This window comes from Rhineura floridana, chromosome 4 (assembly GCF_030035675.1).
Source record: "Rhineura floridana isolate rRhiFlo1 chromosome 4, rRhiFlo1.hap2, whole genome shotgun sequence".
Taxonomy (NCBI): Eukaryota; Metazoa; Chordata; class Lepidosauria; order Squamata; family Rhineuridae; genus Rhineura; species Rhineura floridana.
The window spans coordinates 149,848,679-149,875,863 of record NC_084483.1 but is presented as its reverse complement, the minus strand read 5'-3'; the positions used below and the strand labels follow the sequence as shown (position 1 = coordinate 149,875,863).

Below are 27,185 nucleotides of genomic sequence, written 5' to 3'. Positions count from 1 at the left end.
GAAAGCGAAAAGAAGTATGCAATAAGTTATTGTAAAAACTGTACATTAAGGATTCTTAGGCATGAGTTATAGTGCTTTAGAGAAAAAACAGAAGCCTCTGAATGCTGCCTGACATTCTGAATGCTTCATACACCCCACCTCCATTTCCTGTCTTTCTAGGAGCATTTCTGGTCCATTCTTATCCAACACATGTGCTGTAGTTGTTACTGTGATGTCCATATCGGCTTGAGTGCTGGATTTTTCATTCTCCCATTTCGCAAAACCTTTATTCTTTCCTGATTTCCCACAGAACTTGGACTTCATTTTGGGGAAGGTGTGTGGTCCTGAATCACCCCAATCAGGCTCATGCCACAGTGGCTCTGTCTGGGTTGCTTGGCTGGTGGTCACCCGCTGTAGATGGACTGAAATCTTTTGAGAGTTGCCAGTGACAAGAGTGATTGCTCTGCTATCTAGGTCCTGATTTTGTGATGTTACACTAGGAAAGTTAAATACTTCATCTTGCCCTACAAAGAAGAAGTAAATACAGATTTACCAACAGCAACATTGGTCCAAGCTAGGAAATACGGAATTGCCCTTCTACAACGGGTGAGGAACCTGTGGTATTCCAGAGGTTGTCTCCCATTGGCCCAGGCTAATGTTTGTCCAGTGGTCAAGGATGATGGGAGTTGTAATCCAGCAACATCTGGAGGGCCACAAGTTCTTCACCCTCAAAGCCAAAGGTTTTAGTTCTGTGTTGAAATAACAATGATTGGCACCCTGGAGCTAGTAGACACTGTTGCTTTCCCAGCTTCTGAACCTGGAGGGTTGCTGCTTCTGACCAAGAGGGGGAGGGGGAAGGTGTGGGGAGTTCAGTGCAGCATGTGGCAGCAGGAACAGTATATTGGCTCCTCTGCTGTACACTTTACCCTCTCAGGCTGTGGGCACACTTGTCACTTCAAAAACAGCCAGAATGTTTTCAGGCAGCACTATGCTCTGCTGGACACACCTCCCTTCCCCGCTGCTGCCTTCAGATCTTTCAGGACCACCCACAGCAAAGCATTGAGCCAATTACTGTCACTGTCTCTCCCTGAGCCTGCAGCAAAGTGGTACCATTGGCTGCACCTGGAAGTCAAAGGTGTCGATCTACCAATCAGTTGTGAAACCTCCTGAAGGTGAATTTAAAACAAAACAAAACTCTGGAGCTGATCTGACAAGGTTTTAAGAGTACAAAGGAGCAGAGTTTGACTAACGTCGTGTGCTCCCATTTTCAGAAAAGAGAAACACATTGGAACTGGCACAACAGTAAGTGGGTCTCTACCCTGAGTAACCAGCAGCAACCTGCCATGTTTTGCAGCTGGAACAGCAACAGTGCCCTGCCCGTGCTGCCTTACTGGCCAGTACTAGCTGAAGCTAAATAATACTCCTTTGTTTTCCATCTATACACAACTGATCAAATGATTTAACCCTATATGAGAAAACAAATAGCTTCCTCTGTCATTACATTTCTTTCACCAGTGATTAAAAAACAGCTATGCTAAATTTAACAGCGGTATGAAGTTCAGTCAAATTTGGCAGTTGCACTTTGTGTGTGTATATGATAGTTGTGTGGGTCCTCTATACCCCTTGGCTGCCAGTTCATGTAGGATTCAACCACCAGTCTAGTCAGCTTCTGTATGTGAAATTAGGGGCTGGGAGAAAGAGAGACAGAGAACAGGATTGGGGAAGAAAACTATCTCACTGTTTGCCTCAGGCAGCAAATGTCTTGTGCTAGCCCTGCTTTCATCTCTTGATGTGGCATGATGTAACTTTGACAATCTGAACTACCTTCTTTGAGGAGAGAAATACGAAGGATCTAGCCTCCAAGTAAGCAATTATCCTGGCTGAACTTCAGGCTCCTATCAGCAATATCAATTAAGATTTACAGAAGGACTTGCCTCAGATGCTGCTATATAATGATCAATTTTACCTAACAATACACAGCAGCTTTCAACAGAATCTCAGATGCGGCTGTCAAAAGTCATTTAACACTCAAACAGAATTATTCCAGAAATCCTATTCAGAAATAGTGTCAAGGCAAATCCTACTGGAAAAGGGAAGGAGAAAGGCAACATCAGCCAAAACATCCTCCTTTTGAATAGTTGGAATGAGTTGCTAAAATATCTTCCACAATCAGGACACTATGAGTGAGATTCAAGTGACAGATGCTGGCAGCAGACCCATTTATTTAAACCCGGGTCTTTCCATGGGATTGTAGGTGGGTGCCCAATTTTGGGTAGAAAAGGGACACAGGTGGAAGTACTAAAAATCCCTTCCCCTACCTCGAACTTCCCAGGTAGGTATGCTAAACTCTTCCAACACCAGCTGGACTCTGATATCCCAACTGAGGACACGAGGGAGAGGGAAGAGGATAGGGCTCCTGTTTTACATAGAATCAGGGCACATTCAAAATGGCTCTGGTACTTTCATGCAATGTCAGGGTCTGGAACAGAGATGTTTCTGCATCCCAACTTGAATGCCCATAGTTTGTTGTTTAACTCATGAAAAGGGTGGTAATAGAAGCAGCAGACAGGAATAGAAATGGCATCTGTAGGCTGTAATGTGTTCCAGTGTTTGAGATCCCTGGCTAATCACAAATCATGTAGTGATGTGGAAAGCATGCTATGCCTTTGTCAATGATGAGGCATGTGTCAGAAACAATCCAGGGTAACCTTGCTACACCGGAGACTATAAATAACTGCTATGGCATGGCTCCCACCACAGCAAAAACATTTTCATGTGGTTGGAGCCCTTTGGTGCTTCAGTACGTATGTAAGCACCAATTGTATAGGAAAAGAATGGGGAACCTTTGGCCCTGCAGATGTTGCTGAACTAAAACTTCTGTCAGCCCTAACAAGCATGACCAATGGCCGGGAATGATGAGAGTTATAATTCAGCAATATCTGGGGGGGGGAAGGTATAGGACCTATAGGTCACCCAGGTGGTGTGGTTACTTCTCCCATTGGTGCCAACAGCACCAGATGGAAGTGCAGCATTGAGGAAAGTTACCATGGGATCTAAACAAGCCGTGTGGCTGTCCTACATGTATACGTCATCTCTCGGGTATGGAGCCCCACTCTCAACCACATGGAAGTGTGGTTTTGGTGTCGGCCATGCATGTTGGACCACGTGCATCTCACTGGAGAGGGTATTCCATCAAGATCATTCCAGGTCTGCTTATTGTGAGCTCAGATTTTGAAGATATCCTTGGGAATACAAGAAGCTCCTTGCTTTATCAAAGCAGTGACTGTTGCATTCTGGATAACTCACAATATAAGCTGTTGCACAACAAAATACATTGTTCAACATATCATTGTTGCCTTCTCTCACCTGATGGTAATGACGGGCTATTGGGCAGGGAACCATGACTGCTGCCCAGTGATGTCCCTCTGACAAACTTTCTGCAGGCTAGAACTAGCAGATCTCTGCATTGCTTGTGACAGTTGGCACCACAATCTGGAATAAATTGCCAGAGAAGAGAAAAAATTGGTTCTGACAGATTTCAGTTTCCAAAGAAATGTGAACAGGGACAAAATCTCAAATTTGTAAAAGCTTTCTGAAGTCAAACATCAATCTGAGATATTTCCAGATAAGTGACATGGCATGGAAGGAAGCGGAGAATGAAATGTCACACTGGAAGGCATTGCAGGGCTGTGTACATATTATTTCTGTACAGCAATGAGTGCTCTTTTCTACTATTAACCCTGATCATCAGCACTGAGAGTGCAACCATGATAAATAGGAAAGGAAATGTTGCTATGAGGTGTAACCCTTTCCAAATATCTTTGGAATTCCACAGGGAAAAAGCAGCTTATGGGCATCTGATTTGCAATGGAGAAGTTGCAGGCACAGAAAGGATTAAGCACTCCTTCCTCCTGTTTCTCCACTCCAGTTTTCCCTCCAGAAGTGGTTCTTATGAAAACCAATTTGTCAGTCTTTTGTAAAGCCTAGTCCCCCTCTTGGAGTTAGTTGTTGCTTAACAATGTCACAAAAGGTCATCCCAGAGCATTAGCTGCTATAACATAACCAAGCATCTTTCCAGTGTACTAGGATTAGTTGCTTTTCAGTGTAACAATGAATACAAAAGATTAGGTATTACAGAGAGATGATAACCAGGGTACAATTCAGGCAACAAAGTTAGGCACTTTGAAGTACCAGTAATGTTATTGGAGCTTAATTTCAGTTGGAACATGCTGACAACTAAGGGCAGTATTCAACTAAATTCTTGCAACTGGCACAGAGGGATTTCCCTCCCCTTGCCTCTCCCCACACATGCCCCATGCTATTCCCAAGTCTGCTCCGGAGGGTTGGAGAAACCCCCCAGAACAGATTTGGGAGAGGCAGAGGGAGGAGAGGGGGAGAATGTTTCATTGCGCAAGAAAAAATCCTTGCACTGACCGAATGTTCAACTTAGTGCTACACAGAATACAACACTAACAAGTGGGACCTGCAACAAAAAGTTGCAATGTATAGAATCATAATAGTAGCAGGACGGGGCCTATAAGGCCTTCGAGTCCAACCCCCTGCTCAATACAGGAATCCAAATTAAAGCATACCTGACAGGTGGCTGTCTAGCTGCCTCTTGAATGTCTCCAGGGCTGGAGAGCTCACTACCTCCCAAGGTAGTTGGTTCCATTGTTTATCCTTCTAACAGGAGGTTCCTGTAACTTGAGCCCATTATTTCGTGTCCTGCATTCTGGGATGATCGAGAAGAGATCCTCGCCCTCCTCTGTGTGACAACCTTTCAAGTACTTGAAGACTGCTATCCTATCTCCCCTCAGTCTACTCAAGGCTAAACATGCCCAATCCTTTCAGTCTTTCCTCACAGGGCTTTGTTTCCAGTCCCTGGATCATCCTTGTTACCCTCCTCTGAATCTGTTCCAGTTTGTCTGCATCCTTCTTAAAGTGTGGTGTCCAGAACTGGACACAGTACTCAAGATGAGGCCTAACCAGTGCCAAATACAGGGGAACTAGTACATCACACAATTTGGAAACTATACTTTTGTTAATGCAGCCTGAAATAACATTTGCCTTTTTTTGCAGCCACATCACACTGTTGGCTCATATTCAGTTTGTGATTAACAACAGTTCCAAGATCTTTCTCGCATATAGTATTGCTAAGCCAAATATTCCTCATCTTATAACTGTGAACTTGGTTTCTTTTTCTTAGGTGTATAACTTTGCACTTATCTCTGTTAAATGTCATTCTGTTGTTTTCATCCCAATGCTCCAGCCTATCAAGATCCCTTTGAATTTTGTTTCGGTCCTCTAGGGTATTAGCTATCCCTCCCAATTATGTATCATCTGCAGATCTGATAAGCCTTCCCTGCACCTCCTCAACCAAGTCATTAATAAAAATACTGAAGAACACTGGGCCTTGCAGTACCTCGCTCGTTACCTCCCCCCAGTTTGAGAAGGAACCATTGATAAGCACTCTTTGAGTACGATTCTGGAGCCAATTGTGGATCCACTTGATAGTTATTCCATCCAGCCCACGTATAGCTAGCTTGCTAATCAGGATATCATGAGGCATTTTGTCAAAAGCCTTCCTGAAGTTGAGATATATTATGTCCACAGCATTCCCACAGTCTACCAGGGAGGTTACCAGATCAAAATTCATTGTATATTCATCGTTTGAGCCAGCCATGCATACCTGCTTCCAGGATACACTATCCATCCCATCCCACCCCACCCCAGTTTTCTGTTTGGTATTTTTTCCCCATCAGCCTGTGGCTACTGAACATGCTCAGTCCTCATTGAGCTGTTTGGGGATGTGGGGTTTTTTGGCCCCCATAATTTTTTTATTTTGTTTTGGAGGGATTATTTTGTACTTCTGCAAACTTTGGGGCTCCCCAAGCATGCTTCCCTCTTATTTTTAATTTGCCCCTTTTGGCTAGATAGCTTTTGCCACACACAGTTTGAGTTCACTAACTGTGAGAATGATGATCGGTGGCACAGCCTCAAAGAATTTGAACTGATTCTAAATGAAGCCGAGTGTTAAAAATGAAGAACTGAAGAATTAAAATAGTTGTTAAGTCTGACTATGACTGCAATGCTATGCACAAGCACCACTAATAACAGTGGGGCTTCCTTTTCAGTAAACATGCACAAGATTGCACTGCACATAAGGCTGCAGATTAATGAGGACAAAAGTGTATTGTATGCGTCATTCTTTTGCCAGCAATTAAAAGATTCATTATGTGAAAAACTGGAGACCCTCTGACTTGGATTCAGCACCCATGCATGATTGACAGTACCTTTGCATTTGAAGCCTTGCTTGATTATACCCCAGAGCTGCAATGAAAGACAAAAGGTATAAAAAAGAAAGCAGGAAATAAAACAATGTCATTATGAAGGCAGGAACAAAGGCTACAAAAGCACAAACAGGAAATTACTGCTGTCAACACCCTTCCTGTAGAAAGAGCTCTCTATTCATCTGTGAGGCTCAAGGCATCTCTCTTGCCCTCACCATTTCCATGACCAACAAATGAGGCAGCACAGGAGAAATGATTCAACAGATTACAATTTTTCTCAATTGAACAGCATGAATCAGCATAAGTGCTCTTGCCTTGATTAATGCAATCTATTTCTACATTTCTCATACAACCATTTCCCCAGACTCTGGATACAACATGGAATTTTGGCTTATCAGGATGAAATAACATTAAGAACAATTAGGCTGCAAGGAGGCTCAGCTGATTGGTGCTAAGAGCAAGCCAGCACTACTGAGTTCCCCCATGGCAACATTTCAAAGTGCTGGGGATCTTTAAAGCACCCTATCACTTGATGGTGGGTGATTGACATGTGGGCCAAACCCACCTCAAATTTGGCTTGCAAGAGGTAGGGGAGATAAGGCTTTGGCCCGCCAGACCTGGGACTTGGTCCTATTTAATTTAATGGGAGTTATTTCTGAAAACAGACATGTAAAGGACAGACAGGATAAAGACTATAGCTCAGTGGGAAAAGACATATTTTGCATACAAAATGTCCCAGGTTCAATCCCTTCTTGCCTGAACCCTGGAGATATTGACAATACTGAGTTGTTGTTGTTATGTGCCTTCAAGTCGATTATGACTTATGGCGACCCTATGAATCAGTGACCTCCAAAAGCATCTGTCATGAACCACCCTATTCAGATCTTGTAAGTTCAGGTCTGTGGCTTCCTTTATGGAATCAATCCATCTCTTGTTTCACCTTCCTCATTTTCTACTCCCTTCTGTTCTTCCCAGCATTATTGTTTTTTCTAGTGAATCATGTCTTCTCATTATGTGTCCAAAGTATTATAACCTCAGTTTCATCATTTTAGCTTCTAGTGATAGTTCTGGTTTAATTTGTTCTAACACCCAAGTATTTGTCTTTTTCGCAGTCCAAGGTATGCACAAAGCTCTCCTCCAACACCATATTTCAAATGAGTTGATTTTTCTCTTATCCACTTTTTTCACTGTCCAACTTTCACATCCATACATAGAGATCAGGATTACCATGGTCTGAATGATCCTGACTTTAGTGTTCAGCGATACATCTTTGCATTTGAGGACCTTTTCTAGATCTCTCATAGCTGCCCTCCCCAGTCCTAGCCTTCTTCTGATTTCGTGACCTTTGTCTCCGTTTTGGTTAATGACTGTGCCAAGTTTATTTATTTATTTATTTTTATTTATTTAATTTCATTTATAAACTGCCCATAGCCAATGGCTCCCTGGGTGGTGTACAACATACAATAAATCAACAAAAATCACTAGATATAATATACAGATACATAATAACACTAAACAGTATTGAGATAACTAAAACATTAAAACATTAAAATATATAAAATGCATTAAAATGCCTGGGAGAATAGGAAGGTTTTAGCCTGGTGCCAAAAGGATAACAACGTAGGCGCCAGGCATACCTCCTTGGGGAGACTGTTCCACAATTCGGGGGCCACCACCGAAAAGGCCCTGGATCTTGTCATTACCCTCCGAGCTTCTCGATGAGTCGGTACTCGGAGGAGGGCCTTAGATGTCGAACGAAGTGCACGGGTAGGTTCATAGCGGGAGAGGCGTTCCATCAGGTATTGCGGGCCCACACCGTGTAAGTCTTTATAGGTCAATACCTGTCAGGCTTAGGTGGGCAACACAGCCAGTTCCAGATAAGACTGTTAGGAGTTAAAGACACAGTGAAGCCGGTAATTGACAGCACTTGGCAGAAACGCCCAAGGTCAGGCTGCAGCTGTAACTGATAAGTGAAGCAGCAATAAAAAGGCTTCAATGAGCACACAGAGGTGTGGGGGTAATAGGAAAGCATTATAGAGTTGGTTGGTGAGCAAGAGACCGAGCACGGTGTGAAAACAGTAAAGTTTTGTTTTCTTAAAGACTTGGCTGATGGTCTATTATTTCGGTCGGTGACTGGCACTGAAAAGCAAGCTAAAACGCTACTGGACTCTACTGGTTATACTGGTTAATAGGTGCTGCACTCTACAAGGGTTATGGGCCCAGTTCCAAACCAGTAACACCCAGTTAAAACCAGTGAGCAAGCTTGTGCTATGCCGGACAACCAAAGGAAGCTGAGCCGGAGAGCTGGTGAGCTGTGGGAGAGCGGCAAAGCAGAGATAGAGAACCGTGTTGCCTGGAAACCAAAGTGATAAGAGGTCTGCAAGAATGACTGGAGTAACTTTGGCTGGCATTCCACTGGAACGTCTCTCTGAACGAAATTACTCATGCTGGCGGCTGCGGATGCAAGCCTATCTAAACAGAGAAGATTTATGGCAGGTAATTGACCAACAACCCCCCTCCGTTCCACCACCTGCTGAATGGCTACGCTTGGATGAAAGAGCGAAGTCATTAATTATCTTGGCTGTTGGAGACTCGCAACTACTGCTTCTAAGAGGTAAAGAAACTGCTAAAGAAATGTGGACTGCTTTAAGAGCATATTATGTTCAAGAAACAGCTAGCAGTAGAATAAATCTTGCGAGAAAACTATACAGAATGCAGCTAACTGACGAAGTAACTATGTCAGAACACTTAATGAACATTACAAGCCTGTTTGTAGAATTACAAGAAAGGGGAGTGGAACACTCTGAAACGCAGCAGATCTATATCACTCTTTCAACACTTAATGACTCTTGGAATCCTGTTATCAGCGCACTTGAAGCGATGCCCGATTCTGGACTTTCGTTTCGATATGTTGCAGACAAACTAAAGCAAGAGTGGGAGAGAAGAAAAGAAACAAAACAAAGGCAAGAGGGACGGAACGAAAGGAGTGAAAGAAAAGAAAAGAATAAGATAAAGGCTTTTGGGACTAAAGCTTGTTACAACTGCGGCTCCTTGCATCATTTAAGGCGGGACTGTGACTTACTGAGAAGGAGGAGGGACAGAAGAAAACCCTCACACGTGCAGTTGGTGAGTGCAAAGACAAAGAATGAAAAACACTTTGTTAACAGAGACAATAGTTTGTGGGTCCTGGACTCAGGTTCCACCCATTCACTAATAAAAGATAAAAGTCTATTTAAAACAATGGTACCGGCTAATGAAGACGTGAGTTTAGCTGATGGCACTAAACAACAGGTGATGGGTAAGGGTACTGTACAGTTATGTGCTTTACAAACAATAATGACAAATGTTTTATTTGTGCCTAATTTAACTAACAACATTCTGTCAGTTTCAAAACTATTGCAAATGAATTATAGTGTGTTATTTAGTAACAAGAAATGTGAAATAATGAAAAGGGGAAAGGTGTGCCTAAAAGGATATTGTGAGGAAGGAATGTTCTATGTAAATGTAAACCCTGCAGTACAAGCCTCACTAGTAACGCATAAGAAAACACATGATAGATGTATCCATGAATGGCACCGAAGGCTGGGGCATGTAAATTATGAGACTGTGAAAAAGGCAGAGCAATTCAGTGCTGATGTACAACTAAAAGACTGCAAGCAATACATGCAGTGTGAAGTATGTCAGCAGACAAAGGCCACTGTAGCTCCAATTAACAAAGTAGCTGAAAGAAATACAGATAAGCCTTATCAGACAATACATGTTGATTTAGCGGGACCATTTCCCAAAACAAAAGGTGGTGCTAAATATTTTCTCGTGATTGTTGACGATTTCTCAAGATTTTGTCATGTAAAGTTATTGAAAACAAAAGATGAGACTGCAGAGCAATTAAAATGTTTTCTAAACAGAGTAGAAGTGCAGCACGGTACACAGGTGCAACAGATTAGATCTGACCAGGGCGGGGAGTTCACAGGAAAGTCCCTGGAAGAATATTTGGAAATGAAAGGAATAAACCTTGCTGTAAATGTGAATCAGAATGGGACAGCTGAAAACAAAACATTGCAGGATGCAATGAGAGCAATGTTAAAGGATTCAGGCCTTGATCAATCTTTCTGGGGAGAAAGTTTAATGTATGCTACATATATTCAAAATAGAGTACTGCATAGAACTATTGCCATGTCACCATATGAAATGTTGTATAAAAGAAAGCCCAGATTGCAACACATACTGAGATTTGGTTCCCCATGCTGGGTGCATGTTCCCAAGGGAAAGAGAAAGGGAAAATTGGCTCCCAGAGCGAAAAAGGGATATGTGTTGGGGTTTCAACATGTGAATTACCGCGTGTGGGTTCCACAGGATGGAGGATGGCAGTGTAACACTCAGCAGGAGTGTTAGAACACAAGAACAAGACTCAGAGAACCACAAAACATATGTAAATCTAGATTGCAGTGACACAAATGGCATAAATGCAACAGAGCCTGCTCAACAAATAAAACAGGAAAGGGAAGAAACAAAACAGGAGATAGAGACAAGCAGCTCTGCTTCCAGTAGCAGTGCATCAAGCACAGACATAGATACAGAACAGGAACAAGAAACAGAAACATTAAGGAGGTCAACAAGACAAAACAAAGGGAAACCTCCAGAACGTTTCCAAGTATCAGCCATACAGGGTGAGACAAACAAAGAGGAAAACAAACAGTGCAAAGTAATAACAGACAGTGATACTCTGTTCATAAATAGCATAAGAGAACGAATGGCAAAGTATGCTCAAGAAGGTGACAGTGACTGTGTATATATGTGTTAAATGTGTAAAGAATGTAGAAAAGTGAAAAATGCCTGAAGACTGTACAAAGTAAAAAAAAGCAAATGTATGTAACAAAGGAAATGTATAATTGTACTGTGAAAAAAAATGTAAACTTGTAACTTGAAACGTCTGTCTGGAAGGTGGGGGCTGTCAGGCTTAGGTGGGCAACACAGCCAGTTCCAGATAAGACTGTTAGGAGTTAAAGACACAGTGAAGCCGGTAATTGACAGCACTTGGCAGAAACGCCCAAGGTCAGGCTGCAGCTGTAACTGATAAGTGAAGCAGCAATAAAAAGGCTTCAATGAGCACACAGAGGTGTGGGGGTAATAGGAAAGCATTATAGAGTTGGTTGGTAAGCAAGAGACCGAGCACGGTGTGAAAACAGTAAAGTTTTGTTTTCTTAAAGATTTGGCTGATGGTCTATTATTTCGGTCGGTGACTGGCACTGAAAAGCAAGCTAAAACGCTACTGGACTCTACTGGTTATACTGGTTAATAGGTGCTGCACTCTACAATACCAGCACCTTGAATCTGGCCCGGAAACAAATCGGCAACCAGTGCAAGCGGGCCAGAACAGGTGTAATATGTGAGGACTGATTGGTCCTCGTCAACAGTCTGGCTGCTGCGTTTTGCACTAGCTGCAGCTTCCGAACCGTCTTCAAGGGCAGCCCCACGTAGAGTGCATTACAGTAATCCAGTCTAGAGGTCACTAGAGCATGAACAACTGAGGCGAGGTTGTTATTGATAATCCTTGACAAGTTCAATGTCCTCATTGTCAACTTTAAAGTTACATAAATCTTCTGTTGTCATCTTCTGTTATCTTCTGGACCTTCAGCTGTAGTCCTGCTTTTGTGCTTTCCTCTTTAACTTTCATCAGCATTCGTTTCAACTCATTACTGGTTTCTGCTAGTAGTATGGTATTGTCTGCATATCTTAAATTATTGATATTTCTCCCTCCAATTTTCACACCTCCTTCATCTTGGTCCAATCCTGCTTTCAGTATGATATGTTCTGCGTATAGATTAAACGAATAGGGTGCTAAACTACATCCCTGTCTCACATCCTTTCCGATGGGGAACCACTCAGTTTCTCCATATTCTATCCTTACAGTAGCCTCTTGTCCAGAGTATAGATTGCACATCAGGACAATCAGATGCTGTGGCACCCCCATTTCTTTTAAAGCATTCCATAGTTTTTCATGATCCGCACAGTCAAAGGGTTTGCTGTAATCTATAAAGCACAGGGTGATTTTCTTCTGAAAGTCCTTGGTCCGTTCCATTATCCAATGTATGTTTGCAATAAGATCTCTGGTGCCTCTTCCCTTTCTAAATCCAGCTTGGATGTCTGGCATTTCTTGCTCCATATATGGTAAGAGTCTTTGTTGTAGAATGTTGAACATTACTTTACTTGCATGGGATATTAAGGCGATAGTTCGATAATTCCCTGGGATCCCCTTTCTTTGGAATTGGGATGTATATTGAACGCTTCCAGTCTGTGGGCCATTGTTTAGTTTTCCATATTTGTTGACAAATTTTTGTCAAAATTTTGACAGATTCAGTCTCAGTAGCTTGTAGCAACTCTATTGGTATGCCATCTATTCCTGGTGATTTGTTTCTTCCAAGCATTTTAAGAGCAGCTTTCACCTCACATTCTAACATTTCTGGTTCTTCATCATACAGTTCCTCCATGAATGAATCTGTCATCCTGACATCTCTTTTATCAAGATCTTCAATGTATTGCTTCCATCTTCCTCTTATGTCAGTCAGTGTGTTCCCCTGTTGATTATTCAACATCCCTAATCTTGGTTTAAATTTCCCTTTCATTTCTCTACTCTTTTGGAATAGGGCTCTTGTTCTTCCCTTTTTGTTGTCCTCTTCTATTTCTGTACAATAACTATTGTAATAGTTCTCTTTGTCCCCATGTACTAGTTGCTGTATTGTTGCATTTAGGATTCTGACCATGTTTCTATCTCCTTTTGCTTTTGTTTTCCTTTTCTCTTTAACCATTTTAAGAGTTTCTTCAGTCATCCATTGAGGTCTTTCTCCCTTTTTTACTAGAGGTATTGTCTTTTTGCATTCTTCCCTGATAATATTTCTGACTTCACTCCACAGTTCTTCTGGTTCTCTGTCAACTATGTTTAAAGCCTCAAATCTGTTCCTTATTTGATCTTTATATTAGATGGACTAATGATCTGACTCAGTATAAGGGAGCTTCCTTCATTCCTGTGATTGCACGGCAAGACTCTGACTGAGACTTTGTTGCCTTCAGTTATAGGCTCATGCCTTCTTTGTCCTCTCTTTTGATCCTGTTTTCGTATTATTCATCGGTTTAGAAGCTTTTACCCAAACAAATGTTTGTTTGTTTGTTTGTTACATTTACCTGAACCTTTGAAATAGAGCAGGACAAAAAAGTGAACAAACAAATATGTCTTAGCCTACATGGTTCATTACAATTACACTAACATATACTTACAAATCCAGCACAATGCTCACAGAAAGTTGGCTTAAGATAGGTCATCTCTTGAAAGTTATGTATAAAACCTGGTCCCATTTTACACTGCAGCTGTGATTTGGCCCTCAGAAAATAAGCCATCATTTCTCCTTTGCTGATAAGGCCATCCCTGTTTAAAAATAATGGGAAGGAGGGAAGATCTGTTATGACGGCCCCATAGATTGGGGTAGCCAATGTGGTGCCACCCAGATGTTAGACTCCATCTCCCATCATCCTTGACCATTGGCCAAGTTGGCTAGGGCTCATGGAAGTTGGAGTCCAACAACATCTTTGGGCACCACATAGGCTGCCTCTGGAATAGATAAGCATAGCATCCTATCCTTTTGCCTGAGGGCATAGTTTCTTCTGTTTTAGAAAGTGATAGGTGCAGTACTTCAAAAAGCATGGTTTTAAGATATTTTGGACAGAGAAGTCAGTGTGACTGGTAAGCCAAGGGCTAGAAGCTGGCCATGTTACCCCTGACTAAAAGAATTGATGCTCATTCACAGTAGTGTAGTGGCAAATTCAGAAGTGCAGGGTCCCTTCATGATAGTCACACCACACCCCCTCACAGCCTCATCACCTTGCCCATTTTTCCTCCTCTCACTCTCCATATTGTCTGAGTCCACACTCCACCACCACAGACATCTCCAGGAGCCGATCAGCATGAAAAGGAAGGCTGTGTGTTATTACTGAGAAGGGTCTTCTCAGTGGTTGACTTGCCTCCTTTCACTCCAATTGGTTCCAGTTAGCACAAAAGGACAAGAACTCTTCTCAATGGCAAACATGCTCCCCATTCATGACAACTGGCTCATACATAGGGACCTGGCTGGGGCCCTGCTTCCAAAAAAGGAAGAGTCTACAACCCCCTACAACCCCAGACAACTACACCCCTGCTTATTCTCCCCTGCAAATGTCCTAGCATTATAAGAAAAAAATCAGGGTTTGGAAAGGATGCTAGATTTTTCCCTTAAAACATCTAGTTCTGCCCTGAGAACTGATCTATAAAAGCAGGGAAGAGTGGGTGAGTGGAATAATGGGATACAGCTTTTTCTGTTTTATTCAGACTGGAATATTCATACTGGATTATTCAGAATCTGTTGTGTGTGTATACATTTAAGGCATGTTTAAAGCACATCACTTACACACACACACACACGAGTATTTTGGGAACTGTAGTTTACCCCTCACAGAGCAACAACTGTCAGAACCCGTTTCAGGCTATAGTTCCCAGGATTTTTGGGGGGAGGGTTGTGCCTTAAATTCATTTTGTATATCCCTACATGAAAAATCATAATCTTCCAGCATGTATAAAACTAATATGCCAGGCAGAAGGCAGTCTAATCTTCTCTCAGACAGGCTAATTTTCTACATGTGTGGGCACTTGAGGCTGCAACCCTATACACATTTATGGGAGTAAGGTCCATTGAACTTAATGGGTCTCACTTCTGAGTAGACATACATAAGATTGTGCTATAAAAATTATGAATGGCATGAACTGAAGATATATAATTCTTTCCTTCATTATCAAATATTGTTACCCAGAGCTGAACTACACATAGAAATATATAGTACAGGCCTCCCAGAGCTGCACTTTCTTAGAAAGGAAATGGCTGCTTGTTTGAATAATCTTCCTGCCCCAGAAAACCAGTATGTCAGAGAGAATTATTGCAGCCTAGCCCTCTCCCTGATAAGGGGTTTTTCTAGGTGCAGGAATATTTTCATGCAAGGGACAGTTCAAACATGCAATTCCATATCTGGGTTTTGAAGTAGTACAATCAAAGACAGCTGTATGATGCAATATATCTAAACATGAAGTTCGGCTCCAGATAACATTTTTTTTTTAAAATTGAACAGAACTTTTTTGTTGCATTCTTCATAGCCACTAACCAATGAGTGATCAGTTCCATGTAACTTATGAATAACGCAGGGTGTTCTGAAAAAATCCATGGGTTACGCACAGTGCTAGAACCAGACTTGCACTTGTACAATGGGACTCTCCCTTCCTCTCCTCTCCCTTGTAGACCCTCATTCTCCCTAAAGTTCTGTTCCAGAGAGCAGATTTTGGAGGGGATGCATGGGACTGGGGGGGGGTAGGAGAGGAAGGGGAAATCCCATTGTACAAGTGCAAGTCTGTTTTGCTCGTACAATTACAGTGTTGGATACAACTTCATATAAATAGTCAAGGTTTGATAACAGCCATTTTGTGAATTTCTTTATAATATCAACCATCCTTTCCTCTTACTATTGATGATAAACCTACCTATGTCACCACAAACCCTTAAGCACTTCTTGCCTACCTATGTCCAATAAAACCTGAGTTCAGATCTTGATCCAGACATACTCTCATGTAAAATGCAAATATTAGTCACCCACCTAGTCGCTGGGCATAAATAAAAACAAATTAAAATCATTTCTCCTTGTTTTTTGACACTTGCATATAAATTAAGGTTACAATCCTATGCAGACTTACTTGGGAGTAATCTCCACTTACTTGGGAGTCACTTCTGAGTAAACTTGCAGAGGGTTGCACTGTAAAACAATAATAGGAGCAAGACTACTTACTGATCTTTGTCTAATACACAGAATGAGTCCAGAAAAGGAAAATTAGCTGCTATGCTTTCAAAGTCCTCTTGAGAGATGTAGCCGTCATGGTCATGATCATAGTTCCTAAAAACAGACTGAAAAACGCAAGGAAATACAGTGAAAAGAAACAGGGCAAACTATTATGACAACATGATTTCCCTTAAAAGCAAAGCCTGGTATATATATAACAACAGCAAATGAAGAATGTGACACAAGATCAGGTACTTTATGACCAGTACCTTAAAGCAGAAGCCAGCTTCTTACAATTGGTTCATATCAAGAACTGATATCATGTCTACACCACACTGATAACTGATTCAGCTAGCCACCAAATGAAGATATGCCTCCCTCCTTCCCCAATATATACTCCCTTGTGCACTTCATTCATCATCTGAGGATCTACTTTGAGTGCCCTTGCTGTTTTAAATTTGGCAGGAGTCTACCAGGAGCAGGTCCTTATCAGAGATGGCTCCGACTCTGAGTTATTCAATGCAATCCAAGGTGGAAGAGAAACATCCACATTCACTCAGAATTATTGAGTGAATTTCACTCTGATCCCTGGACCCTTTCCATGTGGATTCTGCAGGTCAGCTGCTGGGTAAATGAACTTCAGCTTAAATGCCCCCAAATTAAAAGGTAATACATTTATATATTCATTATGATTTTTAGATATTGTTCACAGGTTGATTGTTTATTTTTTTAAAACTGGGAGTTTGTAATAAAGGGGCTCTTTTTCATATAAGTTGCTAAGGATAGCGCTAGATACTTAAGGACTTGGGACACAAATGTGCATGTGCCAATTTATATATATAGATGCTTCTGCGCAAATTAATTTAGCAGGTGATGGGATCTCACCTAGTGCACCAAGCCTGCATATACACCACATATTTAAAACACATGGCTTCCCCCAAAGAATCCTGGGAACTGTCATTTATTAAGGGTGCTGGCAATTATAGCTCTGTGAGGGGTAAATACAGTTTGTAGGGAAACCTATCAGACATATTGGAATCTATACAGTGATTGCTATTGGTGCATTTGAGGCTGCATTGCATCAGCTTTAATTTCTACCATGCCCTTTGCACATGATTGATCCTATATGGATTTCACTTCTGTCTGGGGGGAAAAACCCAAGCATATCATGTGCACATCATTCACATATGATGAGCATGCACAGACATCTGTTTTGTCATGTGTGTACATAATGGAAAGATGGTATTGCAGTGGCAAGATATATAAGCTGAAGGCATATGGCGCATGTCTGAGCAAGGTCAGCATCACACCCATGTACACTGCCTTGAGTTCTACTGATGCATGGAGGGAGGAGATTAAATACTGCATGTGCTGAAATATACATATGTGCAATTGTCATGCATGACTTTATTTTATTTGTGATTTTTATTAAATTTATATCCCGCCCTTTCTCCCCAAAGGAGCCCAGAGCGGCATATCAATGGTGTAAAATAGCATGTAAGTGGTTTCTACATGGCTTTCTGTTTTTGTAGTACATTCTTGCTTGTGAAGCAGCCCTAAGAACTTGGATGTCTCATGACTTAATTGGAAGTCATATAATAATAATAATAATATTAAATTTATTAGTCGCCCATCTGGCTGGATGTCCAGCCACTCTGGGCGACGTACAAGATAAAAACAATACATTAAAACGTTAACATTTAAAACCATAACAATAAAAACCTAACCCACCCCAAAAGCCTGCCTGAAGAGCCAGGTCTTCAAGGCTCAGCGGAAGCTCATCATAGAAGAGGCATGGCGGAGATCATTTGGGAGAGAGTTCCACAGGGTGGGGGCCACTATTGAAAAAGCCCTCTCTCTAGTCCTCACCAGTCTAGCTGTTTTAACCGGTGGGATCGAGAGAAGGTCTTCTGAGGCTGATCTTGTTGAGCGGCATCCCTGACGATGCTGGAGGCGCTCCTTCAGATAGCCTGGGCTAAAACCGTATAGGGTTTTAAAGGTCAAAACCAACACCTTGAATTGGGCCCGGTAAACAACTGGTAGCCAGTGCAACTCCTTCAGCACTGGAGTGATGTGATCTTGCCGGCGGCTGCCTTTAATCAGACGAGCCACCGCATTCTGTACCAGTTGCAGCTTCCGGACCGTTTTCAAGGGTAACCCCACGTAGAGCGCATTACAGTAATCTAGGCAAGAGGTGACCAGGGCATGTACTACCGGTGGGAGCAGATGGTTGGGAAGGTAGGGGCACAGCCTCCATATCAGATGGAGTTGATACAGTGCCACCCGGCTCACAGCCGAGACTTGAGCTTCCATGGTCAGCTGGGAGTCAAGAATGACCCCCAGGCTGCGGACCTGGTCTTTCAGGGGCAATCGTACCCCATTGAGCACCAGGTCCACATCCCCCAGCCTTCCCTTGTCTCCCACAAACAGTACCTCGGTTTTGTCAGGGTTCAGCTTCAGTTTATTCCTTCCCATCCAGCCACTCACCGACTCCAGGCACTTGGACAGGGTTTCTACAGCCAACCTCGGTGCAGATTTAAATGAGAGATAGAGCTGCGTGTCATCCGCATACTGATGACATTGCAGCCCAAATCTCCTGATGATTGCCCCCAGCGGCTTTATATAGATGTTGAACAGCATCGGGGAGAGGATGGAACCCTGTGGCACCCCACAAGTGAGAGGCCAAGGATAAATCATATCATTGGAATTAATTGCTTATATGAACAGGAAATAAGTTTTTCAACTTACTCTTGTAACTATGATTACATTTCAAACATGCACCAGCACATTTATATGTTATGCTTCACAGTACAATCCTATGCATGTTCAAGGATTGCATCCCTAATCTCTCATTTACATCCATGTATACCTTTCAAAAGGAAAGTGAGCAGACAAGTAAGTAAATCCGACCCCTCTCTCAAATACTTACATCAACTAGTTTTTGGATGTGTTTGTTAATTATACTCGGATCAGGTTTTGGTATGACTCCAGATGCCCATTCAAGTGGCACCACGGTCTTGTTAGGGGTTGTTGGAGAGGTAGGCTGCTGACAAATCAGAAAAGCATTTTTAGGCCTCACTGATTGAAGTATGATGCCTGACTTCTTAAAGGATGGGCGGCTTTCTGCCAAGTGAATCAAAGTTGCATTTTAACAAGTCCTGTCAGTATAACAGTGAAATATTCAGTCTGTATGGGAAAGATGGAGTAGAAATAACCTTGTTTTGGGGGGAGGGGGAAAGATGCAGAAAAGATGCAAAATGCTGAATTCACTGTGTTTGGTAAGCATGACATCACTGCTTGTAAGGAAATATATGAGCTCTCTGCACATATGAAAAACCAATGAGCAGGGGAAGGGCTGTAGCTCAGTGGTAGAGCGCATGCTTTGCGTATGCAGAAGTTCCCATGTTCAGTCCCTGGCATCTCCAGCTGGGGTTGGGAGAGAACCCCAAATGAAACCCAGGAGAGCTACTGCCAGTCAGTGTAGATGGTACTGAACTAGATGGACCAATGGTCTGATGTGGAATAAGGCAGCTTCCTATGCTTCTATTGGGCAGTACATAAATTGTGCAGGAAGCCCCTCAATTGCAGGACAGCTAGGGGATATTAGGGTCTTGTTCTCAAAAGAACACTCAACACATTTCCTACTGTTTACAGTGCCAGACACTGAGAATCCTGTAATACACACAATGTATTTATTTATGAGATTTGTTGGATGCCCATCTGGCAGAGGTTAATCTGCCACTCTGGGCGACTTACAACCAAACACAAGTACATTCCATATAGACATAATCAAAATCCTAAAAATTAGAAATTAAAAATTAAAAACTTAAACATTTAAACCCCCCAAGATCTGCAGTATAAAAGGCAATCTTTAATACAGAGATAGTATGTCTCTAAATACCAGATAATGAGGAATCCAAGCCCAGGGGGGCGGAGGTCCTACTACACTCATGTCCTCCTTGTAGGCCTCCTTGTGAGGTATCCGGTCAGCAGCTGCATGAACAAAATGCTGGACAAGATGAGCCTTTGGTCTAATCCAGGAAGGCTCTTCTGATATTGTTATGACTCTGGAGAACCCCTAAGAGTCAAGGGGACAGACAATACCAGGCAACATGGAGACACAGTCTGACGTGGAATAAGGCAGCTTCCTCATTTCAGCTGTAGTTCCTAACTATTTAGTGTAAATGACCCAATTGCTACAAATTTGTGCTTGTGAAAAGATACCAGTCAGATCCAAAGACTTGACAATGCACACGGGAGGGACAACAGAATCCATATCTGCTCTTGTGGAATGATTTATTTTTTAAAGCTTGGACTATTTTTTAAAAACAATGTATCTTGGATGTTTGTCTCCTTCTCTTTCCAATCCTTTTGCATATTTATTACACTGGAAAAATGAAACGGCAACAAGCCCGTGACCCATAACAATGCCATCAGTGCCTGGTAATCACTTAATAATCTGGGACATTCTACTCTAGTGGCACAGCAACAGACACAGGTGAATACAAAGTCAATAAAAAAAATCAAGCAAGAATGGAAAACCCCTGAAGCAAGAAGCACATTGGGTTGTCAAGTGTACATGCAGTAATGTATTTTACTTCCAACAGTTCCCTTCCACCAACTTCTCAAATAAACAAAAAAGGTGAGGACACTGGAGGCTATTTTGTACTTCTCCCCCTTTTCCTCCCATCCTGCCATGAGTATTAATGTTGGAGGAATAACTAGTGTTGGATCTCCCTGACAGATAAGCATTTCTTAAATAAATAAGCAAGGAAATATTGCTAAAAAGCAGTAGACTGTAATGTTAGAATATAACACAGTGGGATTATTTTTACTCCTACACCAGAAAAAGCAACATACTGATTTTGAAGTTCTTGGTTCCAGCACCAGTGAGAGTTTGTAAATATCATCTTCAGTGTGGTAGAGATCCAGGGAAAGCTAAGAGTCACACAGGAATAAAAACAGCGTATTTTAATTACTGGAGCTGAACTAAAGAAGTGTAACAAAATAAGAGTAGGGAAACTCTAGCAGTTTCAGAACATTACAATATTCAACAGAGACCCAGTTGTGGGGTGCTTAATCCATTCCCCACCCATGATCTTTCTAAGGCAACTCCTCCTTGAAGCCAATCCTCAGCATCAATCTTTTTTAAACCTTTTTTTGGGGGCACCTGGTGATAATTGTACTGGTATTCCGGTGTAGGTGTGAGTAGCAGATTTCCCTTCCACCTGTTCCCACATACACCTCTGTGTCCAGACACTAACTGGCGCAGTGAATTATGGAGGAACCATAGTGTGCATCTGTATAACGAGTGAAAGACATTTGCGCAAAATGCCAGTATATCAACCAGAAAAAGCCAAGATTCCTTAATGTGACAGGAATTTTAGAAATTGGGACAGAAGCACTCCCATTTTAATCTGAAAAACTGATGCAACAAGCCCCATGTGTGAAAGCAGCCCCTCTCCCATAGAGTTCCAGATGTGGCATGTATGCAAATGTAAGCATGAGAAGAAACTGAGGCTTTGTACAGAAACTCTGCTGAATGTCAAAATTTTTGGTGGAGATAACACCAAGGTTGTTATCTCCTGATCCTAGTCCAAGTCAGGCTACTTTGCTTTCTGCCCCAATGCAAAACCTTCTTTGCAAGCAAATCTCAATGATCATAAACAAGCTTTTAAAAAAATCCACTGTGTGCAAGAGGCAAATAATTATTAATTTTTAACTGAGCATCCTTGATGCGCATATCGGCATATATAACACATCAAAGAGAGAGAGAGAGAATTCCATTTGAATATTGTGCTGTAATGATTTTCCTCTCTCCAAGGCACATGAACTGACTCATTTATTTGCTTCAGTATCAGGTACTATTTGGAACAGATAATTATGATGGTCATATGGAACAGATAGTTGTGTAGCAGAGGGAGCTTTGGTAGGGACAGATTGACATGGAGGTGAAAAATGCTGCATCTGCCAAAATTTCTTTATTTAAATTTTTATCCTGCCCTTCCTCTCACAGGAGCCCTGGGTAGTAAACACACAAGCAATAAAACATTAAAACATCTAAAAACCACTCCAGTTCCCTTATCCACACAACTATTAAAAACAGAAGATTCCTGTCTTCCTCTCATTGACCACATGGGTATTCCTCCAAAGTGAATGGTGTAATAAGAACGCAAACATTGTCAAGGCTGGATCAGGCCAAGGTCACAACACTTATATTGGTTATATCAGCCTTCATCAACCTGGTGCCCTCCAGATGTTTTGTACTAGGATTCCCATCAGTTCCAGCCAGCATGGAAAAAGATCACCATGTGTTTTTTCTGCCCCCACTAGAATATCGTGGATCAGATCTAAAGCTGGTCATGTGGTATTGCTGTGCTGCATAGTTGCATTTTCTCCTTTTGCTCACCTTGGTTTTTCTTTCCATGAGGTTGAAAATAAAAATTAAAAATAAAATACCACTAATTTATTTTACTAAGTCCAATTTCTGTTCTTATATGGCACAATCAGTTGTATTCAACTAAGTCCTACTCAGAGTAGACCCATTGAACTGAATAAACCTAAGTTAATCATATCTATTAAGTTCAGTGGGTCTACTCTGAGTAGGACTAGCACTGAGTACTACCCTGTATGCCCATCTGAACCCCAGAGCTTTGAATTATGGCTTGTTAACCTCTCCCTCTTACTTTTAAAATGTATATTTAAAAGCAATTTCTCTGAGTTAGTTTCAGTCTGGTTTTTAAAAAAGAAAAAAGATATTCACCACACTGATAATGGGCTAAAAATGTCTGGGACTTTCCAGATATTTGCATAGTTTCACAGGTGGTTAGTTAAGAGGTACAGACAACAGCATCTAAACTGTCATTCAGGGCTTCAGACAACCTCACTGTTGAGCTTCCTCCTCCTCATTCTTTATTTATTTATTTATTACATTTATATACCACCCCATAGCCAAAGCTCTCTGGGCAGTTTACAAAAATTAAAAACATTGAACATTAAAAACAAATAATAGAATTTAAAAAAACAAAGTTTAAAACCATGAAGCACAGATAATTGAAATCATCATTATTGCTTCATTTATTGGTTTAAATTGCTTTTATTTATTGCATTTTTTATTAAGTCACATTGAGACTTTTTCTTTTGTATAAAGCTATTGACAAATGTAAATAATAATAATATAGTGCACAGCATAAGCAAAACAACACAGGGCTCTGCCTCAAGGAGCTTACAATCTAAAGCTGATAATGGGGATTGAACAAGGGAAGAGAGGGGTAGAAAGGGCAAGGAGAATAAGAGATGGAAGTGAGGAAAAAAAACTGAATTACATCCTATGGTTCTGATTTACTTCCAAAGGACTACGATCCCAAGCCTCTGATTCTAGAGTAATACTGAAGGAAAACTGCCAAGTAGGAAAACTGCTTGCACAGGATAGATGCCTCCGTGCTCTTGTGGGAAAGCCGCTTGTGAAACAGCACCCCACAGAATTGATCCTCGCTCTTGGTTGGAAGGGCGAGGAGGAGACATAATTCCTTGCACACCTCCCAGCTGCATACTTAATTAGGTTTTTTTACCCTAATTAAACATTAGCCACACTCCTGAGCCTATTTGTGACTGGCTATGAAGCAGAATGCCCCCTGCAGGTCGACATAGCGTGGGCTGATCTGATGGTTCTCCCCCCAATTGGAGCAATGGGGTAGATGGGGGGGGCTGTGTACAGCCCCAGTAATTACCACCATCTTTTCTGCATTTCATTTCCTTCTGACCTCATTGTTTACAATCTCCCCCTCCACCCATCATGTATATATGCATCTGCAGTTTAGGATGAGAACATAAGAAGAGTCTGCTGGATTAAGCCAGTGGCCCATATAGTCCAGCAACCTGTTCTCCCAGTGGCCAACCAGATGCCTGTGGAAAGCATGCAAGCAGGATCTGAGGGCAAGGGTACTCTACCCTCCTGCGGTTTCACAAGCACACTGCCTCCACCAGTGAAGGCAGAACAGATTTAGGTTTGTAGTCACTGACAGCCTTGTCCTCCATGAATATTTCTAACCCTCTTTTAAAGCCATCCAATTGGAAGTGAATTTTTGGAGGAAACAAATTATCTTGACCCATTCCAATCTGGGTTCAGACCTGGTTATGGGACTGAATTGGCCTTACTTGCCCTGATGGATGACCTTTATCGAGGGAAGGACAGGAAGAATGTGACCCTGTTATTCTTACCTCGTCTCTCGGCGGCTTTTGATATTATTGACCATGGTATTCTTCTGAGCTGACTTGGTAAGATTGGTATTGGAGACACTGTTTTACAGTGGTTCTGATCCTAGTTCCAGTGTCATTTTCAGAGAATAGCATTGGGTGATGGTCTTTCAGCCTCCTGGCAGTTCTGATGTGGGATGCCACAGAGTACCATCTTGTCCCCAATGCTGTTTAACATCTTTATGAAGCCCTTGAGAGCGGTCATCAGGAGATTTGGGGCGAGGTGTCAGCAGTATGCTGATGATACCCAGCTCTATTTCTCTGTAACATCTGAATCAGGAGAGGCCATGCAAGCCTTGGACTGCTGCCTGGACTCAGTGATGGGCTGGATGAGGGCCAATAAATTGACTGAATCCTAGCAAGACGGAGACGCTGTGGGTTGGTAACTCCTGAGTTCGATAATTGGTCAGTTGCCTGCTTTGGATGGGGTCGTACTCCCTCTGAAAGAGCAGGTCTGTAGTCTGGGGGTGCTCCTGGATCCATCTTTGTCACTAGAGGCCCAGGTGACCTCAGTGGCTAGGACTGCCTTTTACCAGCTTCAGCTGGTAAGACAGCTGTGGCCATTTCTGACCCAGGATAGCCTGACCACTGTTGTGCATGCACTGTAACCTCCAGGCTGGATTACTGTAATGCGCTCTATGTGGGGCTATCCTTGAGGTTAGTCCAGAAGCTGCAGCTGGTGCAAAATGCGGTGGCAAGACTGCTCACTGGGGCAGGGTATTGCCAATATGTCACACCACTGCTGAAGGAATTGCACTGGTTACCTATTAGCTACTGGGCTAAGTTCAAGGTTTAGGCTTGGTGTACAAAGCCCTCTACAACTTGGGACCAGGATACCCGAAAGACCATCTTATCCCTTATATGCCCAGTCGATCACAGGAGGCCCTCACCTGCAGATCAGGAGGTCCGTTCCGCACATTTCTGCACCACGATATCCTGACCACTGTTGTCTATGCATTGGTAGCCTCCAGGCTGTAATGCACTGTTTGTGGGGCTGCCCTTGAGGTTGGTCCAGAAGTTGCAGCTGCCGCAAAATGCGGCAGCACAATTGCTTACTGGGGCAGAGAATCCCCAACATGTTACCATGTTAATTTGCTACCAGGCCAAGTTCAAGGTTCTGGTTTTGGTGTACAAAGCCCTATGCAGCTTGGGACCAAGATACCTGAAAGATCATCTTACCCCTTATATACCTAGTTGATCACAACGCTCTGCCAGTGATGGCTTCCTGCAAATAGTCCATTCCACACAACATGGGAAGTGGACCTTTAGTGTTGCAGCAACTACCCTTTGGAATTCCCTCCCCTTAAATATTAGACAGGCACCATCTCTGTTATCTTTGAAAATATTGAAAATCTTCATCTTTCAACAAGCCTTTTAAGTAGAGACCTTATCCCAGTCTGCTTCTGTGTTGGAATTGCTTTTTAAGATGTTTTTAAAGCTTTTTTTAAAAAAATGTTCTTAAAGATGTTTTGCTTTAATATGTTTTTAAGATGTTTTAGAGTGCTTTTAGTGTTTTTGCTTGCCGCCCTGGGCTCCTTCTTGGAGGAAGGACAGGATAGAATTTAATAAATAAATAATAAATATCTTAGGAGGAAGGCCCTATGATTGCATTATCCTCTGTAGCCAATAAGGTAAGGGTGCATCAGGATTTGAGCTGACTGGTGTTTAAAACCTTCTACATCTCTGTATTTTCCAATGTACTAATGGCTATTGGTAGGTTATTGGTATTGCTGTGAAAGCACAGATCCATCCTTGAACTCAGATTGACTAGACAGACAAAAGGAATGGTAAGGCACCCTTCACCAATTTGGTTCTCATCAGTACTAGTTGAGGCTGATGACAGTTGTAGCCCCAAACACCGGGGGAGGGGTACCAGGTTGGGAACAGATGCTCTCAAGCAACATTAATGAGACTACCCCAAGTTGCAAGGAGGAATCCCGGCCATTGCTCTGGAAACTGATGAAGAAAACATGTATTTATGTAAGAGTGAAGTGTGTGTCTAATCTTAATTAGAACAAAAAGCTGTGAAAACTCTTGTGTTAGACATTGATTTACTCTTTGAAGTAGCAGCAATCAGCACTGTCCCTATGACTTGTTCACTAAATCTCAACACATTAAAGACCCTCTGGCAAGGCTGGATACAGGGGGAGGTGACCCAGACAGCTGCCTGCGGTCAGGGCTCTGGAGGGCTCTTGCTACAAATATCTACTCAACAGTACACTCAATAGTTGAAACAAATAACACAAACTTCCTTCACTTAGTAAACTAGAAACACAGGCCTGTGTGGTCTGCATTGCGTTAGCATTCATATTCTTTTTTAAATTAGGGAAAATTGAAAATGATCTCATTTGCCCAACGTGGTTAAGCCAAACTATGGCTTACTGGGACTGTGCAAACATGCAACCTCCCAAAGAGGAATCTGCAGCCGCTTTGCTCCTTCCCAGTTGTTTTTACTCCTGTGCTATGCTGAGCTAAGGAGAGGTTTGGCTTAACGTGTTGTCTCAACCCAGGCTTGTGGTTCAGCTCTCTCTTCACTAACGATGAGCTACAGCCACAGTTTAGCTTACTGTACTGTGTGAACTAAGCCAATAGCATGGAACATTAAACAGAGTGGATGAGTTTCATGTATACAAATTCCTCTAGGATTCACATCTTAACCTCCTCTAGGATGCACACCTTAACGTGGTGAGGGGGTTTGAGAGTGTCAAAGAAGCTAAGAGCAATGCCATCAGGAGTCTAGACCAAGACACTAGATTCCTAGCAGGGGCAACCAAGGAGGAATGATCAAAGCTGAGACAGACTAAGATGCATCCA

General features: G+C 42.3%; 1 protein-coding gene across 7 annotated transcripts in view; it reads right to left on the bottom strand.

Moving 5' to 3' along the window:
• The window catches only part of RASGRP3 (RAS guanyl releasing protein 3), an 88,825-nt gene that overhangs the window by 1,655 nt on the left and 59,985 nt on the right, over positions 1-27,185 (bottom strand). For 4 of the 7 annotated variants that reach the window (XM_061624751.1, XM_061624752.1, XM_061624750.1 and 1 more), the window contains 7 exons: positions 20,976-21,053; positions 19,045-19,161; positions 16,125-16,240; positions 13,542-13,689; positions 6,273-6,309; positions 3,346-3,471; positions 139-503 (listed from right to left, as the gene is read on the bottom strand). In XM_061624751.1, coding sequence (XP_061480735.1) covers positions 139-503; positions 3,346-3,471; positions 6,273-6,309; positions 13,542-13,689; positions 16,125-16,240; positions 19,045-19,161; positions 20,976-21,053 — 987 coding nt within the window. The remainder of the gene's footprint in view (positions 1-138; positions 504-3,345; positions 3,472-6,272; positions 6,310-13,541; positions 13,690-16,124; positions 16,241-19,044; positions 19,162-20,975; positions 21,054-27,185) is intronic. The other 3 variants (XM_061624755.1, XM_061624757.1, XM_061624756.1) reach the window with 3 other exon arrangements.